Source organism: Protopterus annectens, chromosome 10.part0, assembly GCF_019279795.1.
Source record: "Protopterus annectens isolate FY-2018-M chromosome 10.part0, PAN1.0, whole genome shotgun sequence".
Lineage (NCBI taxonomy): Eukaryota > Metazoa > Chordata > Ceratodontiformes > Protopteridae > Protopterus > Protopterus annectens.
The window spans coordinates 414,626,548-414,647,908 of record NC_056744.1 but is presented as its reverse complement, the minus strand read 5'-3'; the positions used below and the strand labels follow the sequence as shown (position 1 = coordinate 414,647,908).

Sequence of the window (21,361 nt, the reverse complement as noted above, 5' to 3'; positions counted from 1 at the left end):
AGGGCTTTATCAATCTGTGCCACCAGAGCAGGTTTGGTGCAGCAGTGGATAATCTGGTAGGATCTAACTATGTGGATTTATTATGACTACATGAAAGATCTAATGCTGAAGAAGAACAGAAAATCATCTAGGGAGTGTACTACTTCTGTGAGATTCAAATAAGTTCATGTGGAGGTGCAAGTACTTTATAAGAGACCAAGAATGGATGCATGGAATTAAAATTTCCTGGCAGAAATGACACTGGGAAAACAGATACAGACTCTGGTGTAAAATAATGGCATCTGGTGGATATTCTGACTACTATTCAATCTTCAGACACAGTTACACAAATGATGATTGCATGGGTGCACTAGTATGCACTGCTGAAGCAATGTGGAGTGCAATGAGTCACAATTTTTTTGCCATAAATAAAATTCACCCTGCATACCTGGCTGACAAGATTTAGAAATCATTCAAGACTGCAGATCAAAGTGTGCAAGTGCACAAAACACAATAGTACACATAGCAATACATTTACAATTGTACATAGCAACGCATTTACAATAGTACAAAGCAACACATTTACAATAGTACATAGGAACACATTTACAATAGTACATAGCAACACATTTACAATAATACATAGCAACACACAAAATACAATAGTACATAACAACACATTTACAATAGTACAAAGCAACACACAAACTACAACAGTACATAGCAACACACAAAATGCAATAGTACACAGCAACACACAAAATACAATAGTATACAGCAACACACAAAATACAATAGTATACAGCAACACACAAAATACAATAGTACACAGCAACACACAAAATACAAATGTACACAGCAACACACAAAATACAACAGTACATAGCTGAAAGAATATTAGTACTCTGTTCTGTTTAGTATACACTATTTTTTCAAACTGTTGCTAGCATGATTATTAGCTTGAATAAAAAGCTGCAAGAATGATATGAAATATAAAGGGTTAATTTAGAAATAGTATAAAATGCAGAAAAATAGTAAGTGTGCTGGCAAGCATATATAGCTTAATTAGATATTGGCATCCATGTAAAAGAGTATGTTACTGAGAAACAAAGTCTGTAAAAATAACTGCGCAGATGACAGCTGCAAGGACATCAATGAAGTAGAGATGTAACATCAAGCAAGATAAAGTTAGAACATCAAGTTACAGATAGTGCTGGAACACCACGTTTCAGATAACAGAGTTTCCTTGGACCAATGAACTTGAATCAAGGACAGATCATAAATTAGAAGAACAAAGGAAAACTGTTACACAAAGGAAGAACTGTGACACATCACACTTTGAGAAAAATATCAGACTGTTTAGTATAAATGTGTGTGTGTATAAACAAGCTTTGGGAATTTGCCATAGAGAGCTGACAGCATCTGTGTTGCATGCTTGTAGACCCGAAAGAAGAATGTAACAGTAAAGCATGTTAACTGAAGTGGTTGTCTTCGTGTATTTATTGTACTCAGTACAATACAGTAATAACACTAGTTGATTACGATAAATAGTTAAATACTGTGGCATGCATGCATGTAAATGCAAGTAACAGCAAGAAACCAACAGATGGCAGTATATAATTTTTCAATGGCGAGCCACAGTTGACGGACCGAATGGTTCTTATTGTGACAACTACAGCTTCTTTTTTTATTTTATTCAGTTAGTACTTTCTGTTCCAGTGCAAACATTTGCCGCCTCCTTCTGCACAGTATCCAGTAGCAGATTCCACAGGTCCTGTACATTCACACAACTGAATCTGCCAGATGTGTTTGAAAACCTTTTGGGAGAATCAATGAGGGACTTTCCACGGTTTCTCGAGGGAAGACTTAAGTCTCTTATTTGTTTCTCATTTTAGAGCATGGATGTCATTAGACAGAAAAGTATTAAATGTAAAACTACTTTTCAGGTAGACAGTAATGGTAGTCCAGCACATGTATGGTCAGGATTTAAAGACTGGTATAAACAGAACTGTAGCGCATGCAGTACTTTAATAGGTAATTTTGATGTTAATGCTTTGTGTAAATGGATTTTTACCTATGACTGGTACATATCTAATATCAAGTACAGACCAGGACATTTGTTTTGTGACAGCGATGCTAAATCTATTTGTCTAGTGTGCCACAGGAAGGTTGTTACACAGGTTACACCCAGGGATAAGTCCCCTGACATACAGCCCTTTTCTTCTTCTCTGTATCCTGATCCAAATACACTTCTGGGTTCTCCGGTATGTACTGTTGAAACCCTTTTAAAAATATTACTGATTTCAAAGATAAGCTCTTACAAGACCCAGACATTGATATGGTAACACCTTTTGTTACTTACTCTTCAGACTGGAGTTCAGCTTTATCATCAGACTCTAAACAAAAGTTAAATGAACAGTTTAAAAAATGTCAAAGGGATAGTTCAGACAGAGTGGAATAACCTCCGATAGTCTATGACAACTTTGTTATCACAATGTTTGGGTAGCCTAGAGGGTCAGTTACAAGCACTTGAATGTAAACATAACACTCTCCAGGACTGGGAAGCAAGGTTTGCCTTGCTTACACAGGAATTACAGGCAGAGCAGGATAAAACTGCACATTATACCATGACCCCCCATTAATATTCCAAAATGTGAACACTGATTGGTCAGCGTGCACGTTGTAAATCGACTTATACTAATGGAAAAAGGTCCAGTCGCCCGGACTTTTTCCATTAGTATAAGTCTTTTTTAAAACACTGTCTCGCTATGTTAAAGGAGTTTAACATAGTGAGATAGGTTTAAAAAAAGCAACGGTATTCTCCGTTGTTTTTTTTTAAACCTGTCTCGCTATGTTAAACTCCTTTAACACAGCGAGACAGTGTGTAAAAACGCAACGGAGATCTTACTTTCTCCGTTGATTTTTTTTTAAACCTGTCTCGCTATGTTAAATGGGTTTAACATAGCGAGACAGCTTTAAAATAAGCAACGGAGATCTCTATTGTTTATTTTAAAGCTGCCTCGCTATGTTAAACTCATTTAACATAGTGAAACAGTTTGTAAAAAGCAACAGAGATCTTGCTTTCTCCGTTGCTTTTTTCAAAACTGTCTCGCTATGTTAAATGGGTTTAACATAGTGAGACAGCTTTAAAATAAGCAACAGAGATTCTCCTTTGCTTTTTTTAAAGCTGTCTTGCTATCGTAAACCCATTTAATATAGCGAAACAGTAAAAAGCAATGGAGATATTGCTTTCTCCGTTGCTTTTGCCCACAGCTCTGATGTACTGCATAGGCATACGCATGCGCAGTACATCAGAACTGCCGCAGAATACCAAGACAGCTGCGGAAGGGGAGCAAGGAGGCATTATACAATGCCATTATTTAAGAAAAGTAATTATTTTCTTTCTTAAATAATGTAATTGTATAATAGCAATAACCCACTTCTGGGTGTGGGTAATGCTGGATTTACCCATGGTTGGCTTTGTTTGGCCACTCGGGCTTTGCCCTCGTGACCAAACCATGCCAACCATGGGTAAATCCAGTATTACCCACACCCAGGCATGGGTTATTGTTATATTATGACACACTGCAATTTGTACTCCAGCAGTGCAAAGAACATCTACAGAAAGAGGTGGGGGAAGGGCAAGCTAAAGATCAAAGGTATAAACAAATGCAGTATGATTTAGACAGATGCAGAGTACAGCTCAGGGCACTAGATGAAGAATTGAAGGTCTTATGAGACCATCTTCAAGAATTAGAAACTGCAGCAGGGGAAAATGTCAGGCGGCCCATAGACATTATAGGGGCAGCAACACCAGCTGATTTGTAAAAGCAAATCAAGAGAGTTACAGACCCTCCCCAAATGGAATAATAAAAAAAAGATATATTTTACAACATGTTAGCTTTTGAAGAATGGGTTAATTACACTGCAGGTGCAGATGCATGGAATGATTCTTTGACCAAATGTTTTTGAACATTTATTCCCAAGTGCTTTAAAACATTTATTCACCTAACAAACTATCCTCTTAATACTCAGCTGCAATGGATGGCAGCAGTGTTACAGGCATTTACAAAAGGACAACCATTAACTACTTGGTCTTAAGATCATTTTAATATTACCATTTCAGACAAAATGCTTGAACAAGCAGATCCCTTTCAGTTGACATATCAGGTAGTGTTTAATAAATCTGGCGAAGATACAAAGGATTAAGACACTCAAAAACAGCTTATTCGTTGTTTTTTGGAGCACGTGAAGGGAGTTCCAGGTGACATTAAGTGCATTTATCAGGAAATTTCAAAAAAATTGCATGATTTAGTGCAAAAGTTAATGAGAGGCAAGACAATGTGTGATAATGGCACTCTCACCATGTCTTTGCATTAGATGAAGACGTGGAATCTTTTGAAGTTGTAAAAGTCTGTACAAAAAGGCGGGGTAAAAGCCGTTGGATAGATCAAGGACAACAATGGCAGGAGAGAGTAGCTTCCACACCTCTGGCTCCAACGGATGCCAGAGAACATGGGGAAAAAAACAAAGTTCTACAGTGTTTTTGCTGTAAGGAAAATGGTCAATTCAAAAAGGATTGTCCATATTACAGGAAATGGAGGGAAGCTCAAGAAATGAAAGGTAAGTTTATTAAGCAAGTTACAGATGAAAATACGGGAAAGCAACAAGTAAAGGTGCGAAGGCCCTATAACCAGGGAAAGGATAATTATAAGGTAAAACAAATGACACCACAGGGGATATATGTCCGGTAGATTGTCCAGAAGATCTTCAGGCCCAAACACCTGTTAATCCACAATATGTAGAAGGTTTAAAAGCAGAAGTTACAAAGTTTAAGTACGTAGATGACAGTGAAGGGGATGACAATGAGGGTGAAGAGCAAATAGTACAGTTACAGTTATGTGCAGCTGAAAAAACGTCAGATACAGATGACTGGGAAAATATACAATAGGGGGTGTGCCCCCCCATCCAAGAAGTTTCTTTCCTGACACCTTTTATGAAGGGGTGGGATGAAAGGCCCCTATGGAAAAATGTATTACTGGATATGGGAGCAGCTGTTTCAGTTACTAGTCAACCACTCCCACCAAATCCTAAAAAAAGAACATGCATTTCAGGTTTTAACAGCAATGGTTGCATAGCAGTGGGTAGTAAAAATGTGTCGATACAGTTTATACAAAATGATGCAGGCATATAGGGATCTTGTTTGATGCACCCTTTGTGTGCCTTGACCATTATAGGTATGGATATTATGAACAAAATTGGTTTGGTCATAGATGTACCAAATGGCATAATATAGAAGGGCACAGAAGGATCTTCATGCTGTGCCATATAAATAGACAAGACACTGAAAAAAATGCAAGGGGCGGTACATGCAAACGCACAGGATGCATGGCAGTCCTTACAGGCACGGTTTCCACTTTTGAGGTCACAAGGACTGACAGATTGTGGAAAACTAGAAATTCCAGTAGGAATAGGAAATGGACAAGATTTTATACCACCTTTTCAAAAGCAATACCCAATACCACAAGAAGCAGAGGAAGATGTGCAGAAGTGTATAGCAGATTGGGAAACGGCAGGTATAATAGTAAAAGATGAAAGTCCAACAAACTCACCCATTTGGCCAGTTAAGAAAAAAGATAGCAGTTACAGGCTTGTCATAGATCTGAAAAAAGTAAATCAATACACTACCCCTAGGGCACATGTAATTCCAGGTGTTCCGGAATTAGCAGCTAATATAAAACCACAAAGCCAGTGGTTCACAGCCATTGATTTGGCAAAAGTATGTTTTGCCATGCCACTGAGGAAAAGGGATTGGCCCAAATTTGCCTTTACCTTTAACAATCAGAAGTATCTTATGACGTGGTTACCGCTAAGATTTTAAAATAGTCCGGTAATTTTCCACCAAATAATAGACAAAATTCTACGTGAGTTAAAAGAAGATGGATCAGTGCTTCATTACATTGATGACATACTGGTACAGTCAAAAACAGTACAACAACATTTAAAAAAACTGAAAGAAGTTTTGAAAACATTGCAGGAGGCAGGACTCAAGGTGAAAAGTGAAAGAAATACATTTTTTTTCAGAAGAAGTCAAATTTTTAGGGACATTATCAAGCCCACAGGGAGATCCCCATGTGCACAGAGAGTACAAGGTATCCTACAGATGGAAAAGCCCACGACCATTTCAGACTTAAATAAATTCATGGGTATTATGAATTACAACAGAGAATTCATTGAAGATTATGCGCAGATGGCAGGACCTTTGTACAACATGCTGTCCATGCAAAAATAATGGCACTGGAATGGGGTGTAGCAGAAGAACAGTCTTTTGCAGCTATGAAAGAGAAGTTGGCAAGGATTACAGAATTAATAGCACCGACCTCAAAGTTGCCATCTGTTTTACAAGCGGCGGCAGGAAAAAAGCACACTATTAGTGGTATTATTACAAGAGTGGCCACACGGGGGAGATAGGAGATCGCAAAAAACTTTGACCAGTTACCTTTTGCAGCCAGAAAACGACTCTGGTAGAAAAGGGATATTACCGCTGTATTCAGCAATTACTGGCAATATATTGGGGAATCAAATGGACAGAATATCTAACAGTCTTTCACCCACAACAGTGCAGACACCACATCATGCAGTGCAAGTACTAGTAGACAGATTTGAAATGAACAAGATTACCGATGGTATCAGTCAGGCAGTATTTGCTAGGTGTATGACTACCTTTTCAGTACGATAGAGATAAACATTCAAGCAGGAGGAAAATATTAGTTGTCCAACTTGCTGGGATAAAATGTGATTCAAGTCTGCACTGTGTATTTGCTCACACCTCCAACATATTCCCTTTGTGGAAGAATTAATTTTAGTAATTCTACCTGGAGTTAAGAATGCTCTATGAAAGCATTTCCAATTAAAAACTTTCCAGTATTGTGCAAAGGACGTATGTTTTATTGATAATAAAATACTTGATTTAATTTCTTCAGTTAGCTGTAATGAGTGTCCTTTTGTTATATAATTCCAATATGAAGATTTGGGTGTTGTTTTATAATTTATCAATATCTTGTAAAATTTCAAAATACTATTTCCTATGCCATAATCATTATATAAGATGTCATATAGTTATTTCATAAGTTAAGGTATTTCTTTAAATGAAGAATTACTAATTATTCTGCATAAATCTTGCAAATACGTCAGAATGCATTGCACAGTTATCCAATCTTGTTGTGGAATTTTGTAGTTGTTTCTATTGTTTGCATTGAAACAATACAATTGATACATTGAAACCAACTAACAAACAAATCCTTTCTGTTCCCAGGAATTAATATCTCTGTATATTTTATGTGAATAGCTCTTTGTAACTATGAATGGTGTTAAAAGATCAAACCAGATTTTAAAATCTATATTTGCATTAATACTTTTCCTAAATGAGTCAATGTAATATTTAATCATACGAGTTTTAGTGGGCTTAGTTATGTTATATTGCATACTAATACATAATATGTGCCATGGCAAATTGTTTTTATCTGTTATTTGAAAATTTTTTTTTTTTGTAAATCAAATTAATTTATTGATATTACAGTTAGTAATTCTTTCCAGTTTACAGAATAATTTGGACTTATCCAATCTGAGATTGTTTTAGATATTGATGCTTTTATGTACATTTCTATATCTGCAAAGTTTAATCCTCCCTGTTTCCATGGTCTGATATGATGTATTAACGCTATTGTGTTTCTTTTGGGAAACCATAAAAATGTTATTAGGCATGAGTACTTCTTTGAGTATATTCCTTTCTGGTAACAGTTGTATTGCCAAAGTTATATGCAGAATCTTGGGTAGTAAAACCATTTTTATTAACTGTAGTCCATCTTCAAATGATAATATTATTTTGTTTCACTCTTCCATAGAGATTTTAATTGTATTCAAGATATTATTGTAGTTTTGTTGAGATTAATTCATTATTATCCTTGCATAGCTCAATTCCTAGATATTTTAAGGTAGATTCTTGTTTCCCTATGATGTGATCCCCCTTAGTCTGCAGTTTTTTTTTATTTAAAAATACAAATTTTGATTTATTGAAATGGAGTCTCGAAGTCATATGAAATTTGTCAATTAATATATCTAATTCTCCTAATGCCTCTTTTGTATTAGCTAATGTTAGTAATATGTCATCAGCAAATAGCATTACTTTAGAATTGTATTGTTCATAAACATCTATTCCTTTGATTTTTATATTGTTATGAATTGAATCTGGCAATATTTCAATAGCCAGAGCAAATAGAATTGGTGACATGGGATATCCTTGTTTAGTACCCTTTGTTATATGTATAGATTCGGAGGTGATCTGTTTTGACAATCTTAATGAAAACTATTGTTAGCTGGAGAAGGATATTAACATAATATCCACGAGTAGTAGATCAAACAACTGCTTGTGACTAAATCCTATCAAATATGTGATAATGAGGAAAATAAAACAGATCATCATCATAGGTTCACTGACGCATTCAATCTACATAGAACTGAGTACTATATCTAAGGTGTACAACATCAGCACTGTTTTCAGTCAAATCACTCAGAGACGAGATGCCTACCACAGTCCAGTTGTTCTATGTGAAGTACAGCAGGTACTTACAGAACAGCCACATGATAGTGATGTATGTTGTGGTTTCATCTTTAATGAACATACAAGGCCTATGCCTGCTGCTGTAAATGCATCACCAATTACACCTTGTTCTTTGCTTACTAGGGTGTGCAATAATACTCATTATGCATTCCTTATGGCCAATGCACTGGTTTCCTCAACATGGAGATCTTCTAGAAGGGATAAGGGGCAGAATAATCCCTCCAGCAACCTAGGACCAGCTATCTGAAAGACCTAGTAACAGTCTACGAATCTCAACTCAGACAACAGGAGATTGCTGATGAATTTCTGGGTACATTTAGCATCTGTTACAATAAAGGATCCATCCAAAACTGCCCTGCCTTGGACACGTCTCTGTTTCAGAAGTCAGAAGTCTCCATCATTTTGACCTTTAAATATCACCTAAACACCAACTGCTGCATGGGTTCTAATCCAAAGCGACTAATCTCCATTTCTATCTGCAGTTTATGTATTGCTCATATGCAGCATATAGACTTTTTATCAGTTTTCTTCAAGTGCAATGAGCTGTAGAAATGCATTATATTATCTTGTGAATTATTATCATATATTGCACTGTCCTCTTACTAAATTGTTCACTTCTGTGATAAAATGTTTACATCTTTGCATGTTGTAAATGTATGTTAAATTATCTTCTCCTTAGATATTGCAAAAATACCTTATCAACAAAACAGAGTTCAATGGCTTGAGGAAGAAACAATAGTAGCTTACATGATACTGAGTATGATCATAGGATCATAGCAGATTACTAGACTACCGACCTGGAGGTAATTATTAGCCTAGCCATTTCAACCCAATGTAATACCGTAGACATACTAGTCAGTATCCAAGATTGCATTTACTGATGACTGTCCATGTCCAGGAGGGTTGTGGGCGCTATCCCTGTTAAGAATTTAAGGTACCCAATTCACTAATCCTGGTTCCTCTTAACAGCGTCATAGAGGTGCTCTGTTTCATATGCATTGGTAGCCTATCACAAAGATATGGCAGTCACTGGAAGACATATCTATCCCTCCAGCATATCCTATTTAAGTTGCAGGTCATATTTAAGTCCCTGGAATGGGTAGCCCTAGACCCATTTGACTTAAAGATATGCAGCAAGTTCACTAGGTTTGGGTCTTGGGTTGCTCTGTAGGCCAAACATAAGTCTCCTCTAAGAAGTCTATAAGCTACAGATTATAGTGACAGGGATTTTAGTCAGTCTGCATAAGGCACATGCTGGAGGCCCTCAATCTTCTTCTGTTAGAAATCTCTGAGGTCTAATTGCTGTAGATGCTTAGTATGGTACATACTAAATAGGGCTTTATACTCAATTATGGGCTGGCTAAATGCCGAGTATAGGGGGGGTTATAACTTCTTTTTTCTCTCAAGGTAAAGCATTTGCTAATCAAGAGATCTATGTGGAAATCTTTCCTTACAATAGTATGTACATGGTGGTCGAAGTTAAGGTCACGGTCAACCTGTGATCCCAGGTCCTTTACCACTTCATAGGTACTTATGGTATTATTATTCATTTGATGTAATGAAGGGACATTGTTTATGCCAAAGGGAATGAAGACGCATTTCTCTGTATTTAGTTTGTGACTGTGACTAATACACAAGTCCTTGGTCTGTGTGAGACCCTCCTGGAGTATACTGACATCATTTGAGGATTCAGTGATTGCACCTAGTTTGCAATTCTCTGCAAACTTGGCCAGCCAAAACCCTTTAGTTTTGACCTGAACTTCTGAGAAGTATATACCAAACAGTAGGTAGCACTGATCCCTGTGACACCCTGGTGGTAACAGGTCTGCTGGTTGATGAGGAGTCACCCAATTTGATAGTGTGTGTGTCCGGTTTGTGAGCCAATTGGCAACTCATCTTACAATGAAGGGGTTTACATTCAGTTTTCCATGTTTATCAGTGATGCCTGAACCTGAGATTGTATCAAAAGACTTTGACAAGTTTGAGGTATGCTGTGCACACAGATTTGCTCTCATCACTGGCCTTGGTAACACTTTCAAAGAAATCCACCAGATTTAGCAGACAGGATCTGCTCTTCACGAAGCTGAATTGGGTATGATGTCACCTATGTCTATTTACAAGTTCCATAATGATGTATTCCTTGGCCTTACAGGTGAGGCTGGTCAGGCTTATAGGTCTGTAATACCCTGGGTCCGATGCCCAGAAAGGCCATGTTCTTTGCTGTGGACAAGGCTTTGAGAACCTGCTCTTCAGATATGTAAGGTGGGGTTAAGTTTGGGGGAGGGTTTGTTGCAGATTAGGAGGGGATAAGGGAGTGAAATTGTCACCAAACCTATTCACTAGCAGTTTTGCTGTCTCTGTGGGGTCAGTGTGTGTGATACTGTTGACCACCAGTTCTGCACATGATTGGGTCCTACCCTTCAGGTTACGTACATAGCTGTAAAAGGCCTTATGGTTATCCTTAGCAGTACTTGCTAGGTTTCTCTCAAAGGAGCTCTTGAAGGATTTGACAAGTCTTATTTGCCTGTTAAGGCTGAGGGGGGCGCTTTTCCATTGATGGGTCCTTGTCTTTGTTTTCTTGGACAGCAACATTTTGCATTTATTGCAGTCTGTTGATGCTGGAAGTTCACCATGGCAGCTTGATTTTACATGGGGCTCTGGCTTTGATTCTATCTGGTACAGCAAAGTTTATACACTTATACAAGTGATTTACAGGGCATTAGTGTAAGCGTTGATGTAGTTACTATTTTCAGCTTGGGGTGGAGCTTGGAATGCATTTATACCTTTACCTAGGAGGATATAGCTTGCCTTGGTGAATTTTTTTAGTCTGATTTCACCCTTTGAGTTTTGCTGTTAGTGTCAGTTCGAGGGTGACTGATTTGTGGTCAGTTTTAACTAATGAGGGTCCAACAGTTGCAGCAGTGCACCTGTTTGTCATGTTAGTGAGGACCAGATCTGGAATGTTTGTTCCTCTTGTTGGGGTATGGATAATTTGCTGCAGGGCATTTGAATTCACAAAGTCAAGGAACTTTTGTGCTAGCAAGTTTGGGCTAGAATAGGTTTCCCAGTTGATGGTGGGATAACGGAAATCCTCCATAACCAGTGTGTTCAGTAAAATTTGGATAGTCTTCAGTTTGGTTAATTAGTCTTCATGGGTGTTGTGACCCATGGAGGGGGATCTATAAATGGCTAGGACTTGAATAGGGGTATTAACCACTGTAACCTGGATCTGGAGTAACTCCATGGACTTTTTCAGTCTAACTAGATGTTAGGTGAATTTATCTCTAATATAGTTTGAAGCACCACCTCCTTTGCTTTTCACACATTCATTTTGTGGTCTAAAGGTATGGAAGGCATTGTAGCCTTGCAGGGCATGGGTACTCTCTGAAGCCTTAAACCAGCTTTCTGTGACTGCACAGACATCTACATTTTCGAGTGATAGAAGTGCTTCCAGGGAGTGAAGTTTTTGGTTTAAACTCCTAGCATTTAGCAGCATGACCCTTACTTTGTTCTGATTGATTAATTTCATGTTAGTAATGTTGTTTTTGAGACCCTGCCTAAAAAGGGCACTATGGGGGGAGGCAAGAGACTTTGTCAGCAGCCGAAAGTCTAGAGCTGGCAGGTGCAAACCGCCTCTGGCAAACCAGCAAAGTTTGTCGACCGTGGTTTCTCAGGCAGACAGGAACTGGATTCCCCTTGGAATGATACCAAAAACTAAGCCAATTATTGAAATCAAATCATTTTTTTCTTTACACTGTGGCATCGTTCTAGGTGAGGGCAGTATGCTGCTCAAGGCTAGGGACATACCTGCCTGGGACACATACACACAATGTCTCTCTTCATATAGTCCAGTGAGGTACATCTCAGGTCATTCACACCAACATGAACTATGACAGAGTCATAACAGTACTTGTTGCTGACAGACCTGAGTGCATGCGTGATTTGGTGAATCCTGGCACTGGACAGGCAGCTGACCATGACTTTCTCCTTGTCCAACCTGGTGAGTGGGCCATCCAAGTGTCTCACTATTGAGTCTCCAATGACAAGAAAACTTGAATTTTGAGTGTTATGCCTTGTGGGCTTGGTGGGTGAGACACTGGTGTGTCATGGGTGCTGTGCAGAATGTGTTAGCTGTAGCAGACTTGTGTTTTGGAGGTCTCGTGTTCAGTAAGAACAGAAATATACATTACAAAAAAAAAGAAAATGTGTGGCAATGTTGTACAGCTTACAGATAGGTAATTACAAGGCAGGTTTTTTTTTTTTTTTTTTTTTTTTGGGCAGAGGACTTGAAGGTGCTGGTTTAGAGATTATAGCTAAGGTTGTATGTGAATTAATTAATTAATTAATTTAACATTTGTTAACTGGGAAAGTCTGACTTGGAATTAAGCCAATTTTCAGTTAAGGCCTGGGATGAAATGCTCCAGATGCATGTTTTTCTAATGTGGGAGGAAACCGGAGCACCTGGACGAAACCACATGAACACAGGGAGGACATGCAGACTCCATACAGAAGGCAATCCGGCTGAGAATCGAACCAGAGAACCTTTTGGTGTGAGGTGACAACACTACCTCTGCACCACTGTGCCATCCAATTTGTTCCAAAATATGCCAAAAATAACTTGGAACCCTGAAATACTGAATACATTTTTTTTTTGCGTTTGGAAAATCTACTAATCCACCTCCAGATGCTCAAATTTCATAAAGGGATTACCACCAAATGATGGTTATGGAGAAGAAAGGACAATCACAGCAGTAGAGTAGTTTGTGGTCAAAGCATAACTGAATTTACGGATAGATGGTGATGCAATTCTAGCTAATGGATGTTTCTCAGTGACAGACGGTGGCATGCCCTACTAAAATGGCTAGCAGCAAAGTAGACACTCTATAAAATGATTGTACTAGGTTGTGTTGTAATAGAGAAGATTGTGAGAAAGTGAGGAGAATACAAGAGGGAAAGACAGCATAAATGCATTTTCTGCTCTGTTAGCACAGCATGATAAAGATCTCACTATAACCCAGGTAAAGAGTTCGAATAGTGTCCCTGGCACCTGCTGGAAATAGTGTAGGGTGAAAAAGGAGTGATGGAAGTTTACCAGCACACCTTTTCTCAGAGGGAAGCTGTAGGTGTACATGCTCAGAGAATACATTATCATGGTTGAATCTCCTGTGGAGTCCAGAGACCACCATTTGATCACTGGCTTCAAGGAGAGGGACAAGGTTGTCTTGAAGGCTTGCATAACTTTAGAAAGTAGGGTCAGGTAAAAAAAGTCCTACTAATCAATGTTACAGTATTCCAAATACTAGTGGGTTACCTCACCAATGTGACCTGACGTCCAGCTGGCATACCAAAGCAAAAACCTTTGTTATATTCATACATCCAGCCTATGCCTTCAGCCTGTGGACATAGGGGTACATAAACAGACATAGGAGCAGAAGACCCTCAGACTGTCTACAGCCAAGGGACTCTGAAGAAGTCTGAGTAAAGAGAGCAATAAAAAACAAGATCAGCTAAGAGGAGGGTTGGGAAACTGCTCCCCGCTCGGTCCACAACAAATGGAAGTGGGAAGGAAGGAGAGTTGTATCAGTAGGACATCAACTTTTATGTTAAGGTCTTACACAGTTGCACTATGTCCTTTTTTAGATAAGTGCTGCAGTATTCCAATAATGATGGGTGATCACCAAAGCTTAAAAGTTGTGGTTAGACTGGAGACAGAGGAGCTGTCTACCAATCCCAGGAGGACTGAGTGGCAAAGGAAATCCTTGAGCTTTTAAAAGCACCCAGTCTGTAGTGTTGTGTAAGTGTGCACTGAAGACCAGATGTATCTTTCCAGAAAAATTCTGGTGTCAGTACCTTTTCAGAAGGCACCAGAGGACAATGCTTTTTTTTTTTTTTTTTTTGCCTCCTCCTCAAATCCTTATCCCTAGCCCTGAATAGTCACTCCTGATCCCTTATGATAACTTATTTACTCTCTTGGTTTGCCCCTTGATCCCTAACTCAACCCCCCCCCCCTGCAACCCCACTGGCTTAAAATTACACACTAATGCCTTAGTTGTTATATTCTTACAACTTCCTTACTTCATCTTCATTTGCTATTGTGCTTCCCTGCACCTTTGCACTTCATTTTCCCTCAATCCTAACTGTCTTTAACTTTCCCTGTCACCTCCTCCTAGATTCTCACTGGCATTTTCAAGGTCTTTGTCTTACTTGTCAGCTTTAGAAAGTGGTGTACTTCCTTTTAGATAAGAGTTATTTTTCCCCACACAGTTTTTCCATTTCTATGAGACTGCCTGCCATGCTTTTGTGAAACACTACTATTTTAAGTATAGCAAACTCCTTTACTATGTCAAAACTCCGCCAGTATAATTTACATTTTACTCACTTTATGTCTGTTAACTGCAACTGATCCTCATAGCTCCACTTAGAGTACACAGCCAAAATAATATGATACAATAAGCTGTGTGGTTACATAATAATAAATACACACCATACAAATATTACTATAATTCTTAACACAATGCAAATGCAGTTTATTTAAAGAAAACAAAGGAAAAACTAAACAGGACAGAAATGATAGAAATTCACATTATTATTCTTAGCAGCACATTAAAGCCTTGGTGTTCTACTACATCATAAGCAACATATGAATAATTATTCCAGAAGTGTGCTAGCTAGCAAATTCTACTACAATGAAAGCAAGGCATCTGCTAAATCTTTAATGATTTATTTCTCTCAAAGTAGCCAATTCTCAGGTCTCTTTCTGCTGTACACACTGGACTCCAAACTGTGAAACATTTCCAGTAATTTCAATGCCAAACATATTGCAAAATAATCAAACAAGAATGAATTGCATTTGCATGGTTTTCAGCTTCTGATCCCGCATTAGCTTAGTTAATTTAAATATTATACAATGCCTACTTTGTTATACCTCACTCTAGAGAATGCACTGATTTTAATGGAAATTTTACATAGCTGAAAACAAACTAACAAAACAAAGGCTACTATTCAAAATGTGGGACAACAGATATCAAAGTATTCCAGGAAAAAGCAAACAAAACATTACTTACGCAGGTCACCAAAAGTTCCTTTTGTGACATTTGTAGCACGTAAGACTGTAACTGTAAATTTGTGCGAATATTGATGCTCTACCTGAAAAGAAATTAAAATAAAATCAGATGCAAGCATTTAAACATATGAGCTCTGGACCAAACAATCATGTATTGGACAATTAATACCCACAATTAATACCCACAACAGTATAGAGAAAGTACAGATGTGTAAAATCTTAAAATACCAGTAGATGTCCTTCTCTTCACTGTTGCACTTCTCTTCACCCTAGGGATCCCCTGCAAAGGGTAGCCCGACATCTGGCCAGTATACAAATGTCTTTAGATCTTGTGTGTACCATATGTCACATACATGCTCCTGGTAGGGGGCATACGGATGCATTTAACCAAAACTGAACTGCCCCAGTACAGAACAGTCTCATAAGACAAAGGAGGTTATGCACATCCAGAAGGAGAAAATGCAGATGGAAAAGGGGGACCCTCAGCCAGGAAGGAAATCAAAACCCAAAATACAAAGGGGGATGGAGTGAATACTGTAACAGTGAAGAGAAGGACATCTACTGGTATGGTAAGATTTTCCGCAACTATACTATGTCCATCTGTATCACTGTTGCAGTATTCTTCACTGTAGAGTGAGTACAAAAGCTCAAGATGAGGATTGGGAGGTGGGAAGTGGAAAGGCTGGGAAGAGCCCTCAATGATCCCACGCAGAATGGGCCAAGCAAAACCTTCTCTGGTTTGAGAAACTATATCCAAATTATAATGCATAGTAAAGGTCTGCACTAAGCCGTGGTGGTGCAGTGGTAGCATTGTCGCCTCACAGCAAGAGGTTCTCCCATTTGATTCTTGGCTGGAGCACCTTCTGTGTGGAGTCTGCATGTCCTGCCCATGGTCGAGTGGCATTCGAAAGACATGCATAAATGGGCGTGCCTTCATTGAAGGCTGGGCGTGGAGCTGGCACCTCGGCACAGTAAAAATCTACTGCCAATTGTTAGCGGACCAGAGTTCCACTGTGGCGACTCCTAACCAGGAAAAGCCGAAAGAAGAACAAAGTAAAAGTCTGCACTGAACACCAAGTAGCAGCTTCAAGGATGGAACTGATGTCCAACCCCTCAAAGATGGCACCAGAAGACGCAACTAGTGGAATGAGCTCTAACTGAATTAGGCAGACACTTGCCATGAAAAGAATAATAAAAGGAAATGGCCTTAGATATCCAGTAAGAGATGGTTTGCTTAGAAACAGTCAAATCCAATGTCCTGGGATGAAAAGAAACAAAAAGCTGGTCCGACTTAAAAATGGGTCTTAGTTTTATCCAAATAATAACAGAGCTGTCTATGAAAACCCAAGATATGCAGGACCCCCTCAACAGCAGACTGTATAGAAGGAAAGGAGTTGTACTGCCTGACTTAATGACAACTCATTAACAACCTTGTGCATAAAAATAGAGTAGGGCAAAGAGACACCATGTCTCTGAGAGAAAAAAAAAAAAAGGGAAGAATGGCCATAAGGTCCTGGAGCTCAGAAACCCTCTGAGCAGAAGTAGGAGCAAGCAACAAGACAGTGTTGCAGAAAAGCTGAAACTGCAGGCTCAGAAGCAGCTGAGTCAATTTTTCCAAAACAATATTAAGGTCTCAAGGAGGAGGAATGGGCTTTCTTGAGGTCCTAATATGTATGATGACTTTAAGAAACTGTTTAACCTCAAAATGACAGGTCAAAAGAGGATTCAAGGGCAGACAGCCAAATATAGCTGACAAATGACCCTTTACAGAAACTAGGTCAAGCCAGACTGCAGCAACTCACATAGATATAAGACAACCAGAGTGATCCCCACTGAAAAAGGGTCCTGGCTATAAGCATGGCACCAGACACAACATCTTTCCACCTGGACATAGAAGACTTTCTGGTTATGGGTTTCTAAGACTCCTGAAAAACCCTGAGCGTGTCCTCAGAAAAGAGGTGCCTAGAAAGGATCAAAACCCTACCACCCACAGTGTCAACTGAACAGTAGACAAGTGAGGACAGATGAGTGACCCCTTGCCCTGTGTGAAGAGATCTAACTTGTGGTGATTGCCCCTGGTCAGATGCAATAAATGGAGGAACCAATGCTGTCTTAGTCAAAAGGGAGTCATTAGCAAGACTTCAGGGAGTCCATCTGAATCTTCCGCAGGACTCTTGGAAGTACAGAGAGAGAGAAGGCATAGAGAAACATCCTCTTCCAAGGAAAAGAAAGGGTGTCCATCTTCCTTGCTAGATGGCATGGCACTCTGGAACAGAAAAAGAGGGAGTTACCTGTTCAGAGGGGAGGCAAAAAGATCTGAGGAATACTCCCCTAATGGACTATGTCCAGAAACGCATCTCTGTGCAGCATCCATTCATGAACCTGCGTTTTGGACCTGCTTAAAGAGTCTGCCATTAGTTTGTGCTTTGAATGAATATACACTGCCTGAATAGTTAGCTGATAACCAGCTGCCGGGCCTGAACAGCCAGCCTGCAAAGAAGATAAGACCCCATGCTTGCTGACATATGGCATCACTGTGGTGTTGTCTGTGTAAACCTTTATTGGACCTGGAGAGATCATGGGGTGAAAAGCATGAACAGCCATAATCAGAGCTCTTCTCTTTGATGCTGATATGGTCTGACTTCTGATAGAGGGGCAAAGACCCTGAACTTTCAGCTGACCAAAGGAAGCCCCACACCCCATTTCTGAAACATTGTTGAACAGTTCCTGAGAAGGAACCAGAGGCTGAAAACACAGGCTGAGGGAAATATGCTGAATCAACCACACAAATTCTCACTTGAGACAAGGAAGGACAGGCATTCTGACATCCAGAGGATAGCAGTGCTGAAGCCAAATTGACTTGAGGCATTATTGAAGCTTCCACATATGAAGTCTGGCAAGATGGAGCATTGGAATAGAAGAGGCCATGAATCCTATGGCTGAAGAAGCTCCCTGACTGGAATGTCAGGCAGAGCAAGAAGAACCTGAAAGAATGCTGTCAAGGACAAAACCTTTGGAGGTGGAAGAGAGGCCAACATCATCAATGTCTGAATCCCGCAGCCCACATACACATGATCCTGAGAAGGAGTCAGCACAGACTTTTCGAAGTTGACAGTGAATCCCAAACTTTGAAGGGGATATATGGTAAATTCTAGAGCCTGTAACAGGCAACTAGGAGAAGGTGTCTTAAAAAACAGGTCATCTAAATAAGGAAAAATCTGAATGACTTAAAGCCTGCAAAAAGCAATCACAGATGCTAGGCATTTTGTGAATATCCTTGGGGAATTAGAGAGATCAAAGAGCAAAGCAGGGAACTGAATATAACAGGAATAAATAGAGAAACAAAAGACGTTCCGGAAAAGAGGATGGATAGAAATATGAAGGTAAGCATCTTTTAGATCCAAAGGCACCAGAAAAGCCTGGGCCAGCAACAAAGGAAACTGGGTTTGAAGAGGAAAATCATCCATAAGGAAGGGACCTTGAAAAATATGTTGAGTAAGGAGAGATCTAGAATAGGCCTCAAAGTGCCCTCCCTTCAAAAAACCAGAAGCATTCTGAAGTAGAACCCCTTTCCTACTTGGGAAGGAAGAACAGGCTGAATAGTTCCCTGGCAAATCTCTGGGAAATGAGGAAGCTGTTCTCGAGGAGGTTGAGGAACCACTGAAAAAGGAGTGAGAGACTTCTACACCATGACATAACCCTAACAGATGCTGGACAGAACCCAAGAATGTGAGGTGATGAGTTGCCAGTTTGGGAAGACCAGAGGGAGAGCTGAAGAGACAACAGAACGTTGTCAAGGATTAGGGGTGGAAAAATATCAAAGAGCCAGGCATGTGAGAAAAAGGTGGCTTCTGAGCAACTTTAGCTTGCCTACCACCCTTCCTGCCTTTGGTGGCCTGACAAACCTGCCTGTGACAAAAGCAGACCTAGTAGAATAGTTCCCCTGGAAATTAGGGATGGGAACACAAGAATATGTTTAAGGTCCTGTAAAGCTTAGGCTGTGGTTGAATAGGGTGCTCAGTGCTGAAGCCAGTTCTTGCTATGGTGCAGAATACAGCCTGGGATACTATTAGGTCCTATGGAAGCTGTGTTCTTTCCTTGGATAGGGCCTTTAGCACTTGATCTATGGAGATGTGAGGTGCTGGACAAGTATCGGTGATGTCAAAAGGGCCTTTGGGGGGGCTGAAGTTTGAGATGATCCTATCTGCTAGCAGGTTGGCTAAGTCAACAGGATTAGTGTAAGTGATACTGTTAAGTACTAATTCAGAATAAACTTGGGCTTTGCCATGGAGGTACCTGATGTAACTGAAGAAGGCTTTGTGGTTTCCCTTAGTTTCAGAGGCTACTTTCAATTCATAATTGGCTTTGGAGTCTTTCACTAGTGATCTAATTTGCTTTTTGAGGCTAAGGAGGGAGTTTTTCCAATTAGGAATATGTTCCTTTTTACCCTTGGACAACAGTTTCTTCCTTTTGTTGTAAAGCCTGTTGATAGAGTATGTCCACCAAACAGGTTTGTGTTTCTTTGAGGAGCAGATTTTAGTTCTAGTGGGTATGGCTGAGGCCATACAGTTGTACAGGTGCTTGTATACTGCATTTGCATACTGTTCAGCATAGTTGTCTGCATCCTCTGAGGGGGACGGTGGTGTGAAGCTACAGATACCCTACCTTAGGCAGTTGTAGTCAGCTTTTGAGAAGTTTTTTAGCTTGAGGATGACTGGGGGAGGGGTTGGGTGGGATAGAAACTTTGAATGAGACAGTCCTACGATGTAATCTCACCAGGAAAGAACACACTACAGGAGTGGTGCAGTGGTCGCCCATGTTGGTGAGAACCAAGTCCAAAATATTATTTCCCCTTCTGGGGAATGAGACAAGCTGATCTAGTGCATTAGAACTGATGAAGTCAAGGAATCATTGAGTGAGTTGCCACTGGTTATAAAGAAAAATGGCCAGGGAAGATAACTGGCTTTTGAGTGTCTTATGCACAAATGCCTTATAAATACTACAGGAAGTATGGTGGTGGGAAGTACCCAAACAAGAGAGACACTGTTCTTGATAATCCTTATGGGGAATCTGCCTCCCACACTGAATTTCCCCTTCTTGAATGATATGAATGCCAAGGTAACATAAAAAAGAAAAATGACCAACAATAAGTAATAAAAAAAGACCCCAGCGGCGTACCTATCTGATGTTAGGTAGCATAGTAAAGGTCATTCTGACTGGATGCAAAGGAGTTCTTGGTAACTGCGCCCATATGTCACCTTTATTCCCTACATCTTGTAAGGGGACCATACATGTGACATACAGTGCATACAAGATCTAAATGCTTTAGTATACTGGCCGGATGTTGGGCTTTCCTTAGTAGGAGATCCCCAAGGTGAATACTGCAGCAGTGATTTAAAAGGATATTTGTTTTATAGAAATCAGTTTATGGCTCTATTACTGAGGAAAAGAATCAAACGCACAAGGCACAACTCTACAAATGTTACTCACCACCCCTTCACAACTGCACAATATGCAAATGTTCTAGAATACGTGTAAAGTCCACATTATACATGTTCGGGAAGTATAAGACCAGGTCAGGCAATACATTTATACTTATTTGTAAATTTAACATTACAGCGACCTGGAGAAATGAACTCCAAGGCACCTGTGAGGAGATTTAGGTCCCAGTCTCTCATTCTGACATCATCTAAGTTTGA

General features: G+C 39.6%; 1 protein-coding gene across 1 annotated transcript in view; it reads right to left on the bottom strand.

Moving 5' to 3' along the window:
- The window catches only part of PLA2G4A (phospholipase A2 group IVA), a 1,409,517-nt gene that overhangs the window by 730,790 nt on the left and 657,366 nt on the right, over positions 1-21,361 (bottom strand). Inside the window, exon 3 of the mRNA XM_044085320.1 lies at positions 15,664-15,745. Coding sequence (XP_043941255.1) covers positions 15,664-15,745 — 82 coding nt within the window. The remainder of the gene's footprint in view (positions 1-15,663; positions 15,746-21,361) is intronic.